At 53.1% G+C, this 5,101-nt stretch overlaps 1 protein-coding gene across 3 annotated transcripts in view; it reads left to right on the top strand.

The window, feature by feature from the left end:
• Positions 1-5,101, top strand: part of TRPV4 (transient receptor potential cation channel subfamily V member 4) — a 50,915-nt gene that overhangs the window by 24,118 nt on the left and 21,696 nt on the right. For all 3 annotated transcript variants that reach the window (XM_032301175.1, XM_032301167.1, XM_032301162.1), the window contains one exon: positions 1,013-1,185. In XM_032301175.1, the coding sequence (XP_032157066.1) occupies positions 1,013-1,185 (173 nt within the window). The remainder of the gene's footprint in view (positions 1-1,012; positions 1,186-5,101) is intronic.

The raw sequence follows: 5,101 nt of genomic DNA, 5'->3' as shown, positions 1-5,101 counted from the left end.
GGATGGATGAGTGATAGATGGATGAATGATGGACAGATGTGTGGGTAGGTGGATGGATGAGGGATGGATGGATGGGTGAGTGATGGATGGATGGATGGATTAGGGGGTGGATGGGTAGTTGGATGGAGGAATGACGGATGAATGGATCGATGAGTGGGTGGATGGGTGGATGGATTGATGAGTGATGGATGGATGGATGTGTGGGTAGGTGGATGGATAGATGAATGGGTGGATAGATGGTTGGATGGATGTGTGGGTAAGTGGATTGATAGATGAATGGGTGGATAGATGGATAAGCGATGGATGGATGGATGAGCAATAGATGAATGGATGGGTGGGTAGATGAGTGATGGATGTATGATGGGTGGGTGGATGGGTAGATGGAGGAATGAGTGATGGGTGGATGGATGAGTGGGTGGAAGAATGGATGAAGGATGGATGGATGAGTGATGAATGGATGGATGGGTAGGTAGGTAGATGGGTGAATGGTGGGTGGATGGTTGGATGGATGGATGGATGGATGGATAAGTGGGTGGATGGATGGATAGACGGAGGAGTGGGTGGATGGATGGATGAGTGATGGATGGAGGGATGGGTGGGTAGATGGGTAGGTGACTGGATGGATGAGTGATAGATGGAGGGATGGGTAAACGGATGAGTGGGTGGGTGGGTAGATGGATGGATGGATGGATAGATGGATGGGTAGGTGAGTGGATGTGTGGATGGGTGGGTGAGTGGATGTGTAGATGGATGGGTGGATAGATGTATGGGCAGTCTGTGTGTTTCTTTCTTTATGTTTGTCTCCACCCAGCATACAGCAGGTACTTGCTATAGTTTGTTGGATAAAACATTCCTTAGTTCTTCCAGCTGCGCTGCCTACCTCAGTCTGCTCCTGTAGGGCTTCAGCTGCCCGCCCTGCCACCAGGCACAATCTCTGGGTCCCTAAGGCCAGGGACAGTGGGGCAGGCAAGGGATGAACCCTCCTATCAGCTTGCTTCCCCACCTCCTCCAGGAAACAGCCGCAGAGCCCCAAAGCCCCTGCCCCCCAGCCGCCCCCCATCCTCAAAGTCTTCAACCGGCCCATCCTCTTTGACATCGTGTCCCGGGGCTCCACCACTGACCTGGATGGGCTGCTCCCCTTCTTGCTGACCCACAAGAAACGCCTGACTGATGAGGAGTTTCGAGGTAAGCCACCCAGATGGGCATAGCCAGTGGGACAGCCAGGGGTGTGGGGGAAGCCTGGCATTGGGGCTTCCCCCTTTCCCCTCAGCTTCTTACTTTGGGTCAGTGGACCGCATTGGCCTGAAAAGAGCACTGGCCAGGGAGTCTGGTCCTATGTGTTCTTCACCTTGTTACTTAACGTGGTCTCTGAGCCTCAGCTACCTCCAGTTTTTCATTCATTCATTCAGCCCTTATTTATGAAAAGGTTAGTGTAGTGGGTAAGCAGAGTCCACCTACCTGGGGTCAGATCCCACCTTTACTACTTAAGTAATGTGTGGCCTCTCTGAGCCTCCATTTCCTCATCTGTGAAAAGGGGGAATAATTACAGCATGCTCCTGGCTCTGAGGAGAGGTCATCTCACAAAGAGCCCAGCGCAGGCAGCTGGAGTTCTGGAGCTCCTGCTCCCCTGAGGAGTGCTGGGATTATAGGCATGAGCCACCTGAGGGAAGGTCTGGAGGGATGGGCAGGGTGTCTGGGCTGGGAGTCCTGATTCCACTTCTTGGGATCTGCTCCACTCCAGCGCAGCTGGGCTGAAGCCCCAGCCCAGCTTTGTCCAGATTCAAAACACCCACCTCAGGGCACTGGCACCCTCCACAGCCCCAGACCTCACCTGCGAACACCTGTACCCAGGTCAGCCACCTATGACGTGCTGGGTTCCGGGTAAGCCATTAGTAACTGGCTGTGATCTCACAAGTCAAGATACCATGTCAAGAAGTGTGACACCTAGGCTGGGCATGGTGGCTCATGCCTGTAATCCCAGCACTTTGGGAGGCCAAGGCAGGAGGATTGCTTGAGTCTGGGAGGCCAAGGCAGGGGCCTAGGAGGCTGAGACTGCAGTCAGCTCTGATGGTGCCACTGCACTCCAGCCTGGGTGACAGAAAAAAAAAAAAAAAAAAAAAGAATTGTGACACCTGCTATGAAGAAGGGCCGGAAGACTGACTGGTTGATCTACATCCTAAGTCTGAGGAAGCTTCGGGAATGTCAGAAGAGGCCATTTTTTGAGACTTCAGTTACTTTAGGTAAATTAAGCTCCCAAACAGGGTGAACAAGTCTGTGCTCCGTCATCCACATAGACCGTTATCAACCTGGTTTTTGTTTTTTTTTTTAGATAGAGTCTCATTCTGACACATAGGCTGGCGTGCTGTGGTGTGATCACAGCTCCCTGCAGCCTTGAACTCCGGGCCTCATGCAATCCTGCTTCAGCCTCCAGAGCACTTGGGACTACAGGTGCAAGCTACCATACCTGGCTAATTTTTCTTTTTTGTTTTAAGAGACAGGGTCTCACTCTGTTGCCCAGTCTGGTCTCAAACTCTTGGCTTCAAGCAATCCTCCTACCTCGACCTCCCAAAGTGCTGGGATTACAGGTGTGAGCCACCGAGGCTGGCCTCAACCTCTTTCTTTTTTTTTTTTTGAGGTGGAGTCTTGCTCTGTCACCCAGGCTGGAATGCAGTGGTGCAATCTCAGCATGCTGCAACCTCCGCCTCCCAAGTTCCAGCAATTCTCCTGCCTCAGCCTCCCAAGCAGCTGGGATTACAGGTGTGTGCCACCACACCTAGCTAATTCTTTTGTGTTTTTAGTAGATATGGGGTTTCACCGTGTTAGCCAGAATGGTCTTGATCTCTTGACCTCGTGATCTGCCTGCCTCGGCCTTCCAAAGTGCCGGGATTACAGGTGTGAACCATTGCGCCTGGCCAACTTCATTCTTACACTGAAACAATACAATACAGTATCCTTGTGTCTATCAGAAGATAATTGTTGGGGCCGGGCATGGTGGCTCATGAGTGTAATCCCAGCATTTTGCGAGGCTGAGGCGGGTGGATCACCTAAGGTGGGGAGTTTGAGATCAGCCTGGCCAACATGGTAAAACCCTGTCTTTACTAAAAATACACACACACACACAAAGAACCGGCTTGGTGGCACACACCTTAATTCCAGCTACTCGGGGTGCTGAGGCAGGAGAATCACTTGAACCTGGGAGGTGGAGGTTGCACTGAGCTGAGATCGCACCACTGCACTCCAGCCTGGCGACAGAGCGAGTCTCTGTCTCAAAAAAAAGAGAGACAGTTGCTGGATATATGAGAAATATTCACTTGTGGTTCCCGGATAGATGATGTGGCCTCGTTCGGAGGCACAAGCGTAGAGGTGTGGGAGGACAAGACCTCTCTCTGCTCCTGGAGCAGCTCGGTGATGGCATGGATAATCTCATTTGGAGCTAACCTGGGTTTAAGCCCTGGCCGCATGGCCTCTCCTGGTCCGCCCGGTATGTGAGGCAAAGGTGGGGAATCCCTGGGCAGAGCGGATCCGGGGAGGTGGCCGCTGGCCCCTGTGCCGTCAGCACCGGGCTTGCTTGTTTAGGCCTCTGGCTTCTGAGTTCAGGACTGAGTCGGGGGCTCTTAGCCTAGTCCAGGAACCCCCAGATGCACGCGTGTCTGTGCGTGAGCATGGGTGGGGGACTCTAGATAGGCTTGGGAGGTGGGTCGCTGAACTTGCAGAGGCTAGTGTATGTGCGTAGAGGGAGACTTACCTTGAGGCCCGTGATGCTACTGAAGTGACAGGGCCCCTGGCTAAGTCCTTTTCTAAGGTCCTGGATCCGCCCCTGCATGTCTTTCTGGCTACAGGGTCAGGAGCTCATCTGATTATAGGGAAGTCTGGGATGCCCTCCCCTGCCCCCACGTCCTCTCTGCAGAGTTTTACAACCTCCAATTTAGCAATTGTCAATTTAGAGCTCCTGACTACAGCAGCCCACCCTGGGCAGAGCCACTTCGCCACCTGGTGGCCGGGTCCTGGAACTGCATGTTCCGCCTCATCTCTGGGAAGATCCTGCTCCCGACATCACCCAGGACCCAGGCGCCCTGTCCCTGGGTCTATAACCTGTGTCTGAAAGCCCGAATCCAAGGTCTCTAGTTCCACTTTGGGTCACCTACGGTTTGGAATTGCCTGGGTTGCGCAGATCGCCCCTTCTTTCAATGTGTGTTAACTCAGCAAATGGTCGTGGGGCACCTACCCCATGGCAGGCACCATGCTTGGCAGAGGCCGAACAATAGTGAGCAAAGCAGACATCACAAGGCGCCCTCAAGGTTCTCGCAGGCTCCTTGGCAGGACCAGCATTGACCAAGCAACCACAGAAATAAGTACACAGTTACAAACTGTAACGGGTGTCAACAAGAGGCTGTCCTGGAGGATTTGACCTAGTCAGGGAAAACCTAGGAGAGCTTCTTGGAGGAAGTGACACTTGAGCAGAGTCTGAATGAGTTGCAGTTAACCAAGTGAAAAGAGGAGGGAGGAGTATTTCAGATTGGGGTGGGGGTTCAGGGACGGCAGGTGCAAAGGCCCTGTGGTTCACTGTGGTCAGTTGCACTCTGAAGTGACCATTCCAGCTGCTATGTGGAAAGTGGATGAAGGAAGGCCTGAGCGGGAAATGAGGGCAGTGTCTTAGGCATGTGAGAGGGAGGGAGAGCCGTCGAGGGGGTGGAGAAATAGGAAGTACAATCGATAGGACATGTTGGGGTATGGATGTGGCAGAGAAGGAGAGTGAGGACAAGTGTGACACCAAGGCTTTGGGCTGGATGGGGACGCCATCCTCTGGGAAGAGGACACATGCAGGCTGGGGTGTTGGAGGGAAAGAGGTTGAAGTCAGCATGGAGACTTGTAAGCAGCCCAGCAAGAGACAATAATGAGAAAACAGACTAGCCACCTTGAGGCTGGAGCTAAGTGGGGGTGTGTCTGTGCATTAGGGCGGACTCCCAGGGGCCTCGGCCAGCATCCTGGATGGATGAATGGATGGATGGATGGATGGATGATGGATGGATGGATGGATGGATGATGGATGGATGGATGGATGGATGGATGATGGATGGATGATGGATGGATGGATGATGGA

Source organism: Sapajus apella, unplaced genomic scaffold (assembly GCF_009761245.1).
Source record: "Sapajus apella isolate SASKATOON/1434 unplaced genomic scaffold, GSC_monkey_1.0 scaffold2, whole genome shotgun sequence".
NCBI lineage: Eukaryota > Metazoa > Chordata > Mammalia > Primates > Cebidae > Sapajus > Sapajus apella.
The sequence above is the reverse complement of the archived record's forward strand: the minus strand, read 5'-3'. Positions and strand labels throughout refer to the sequence as shown.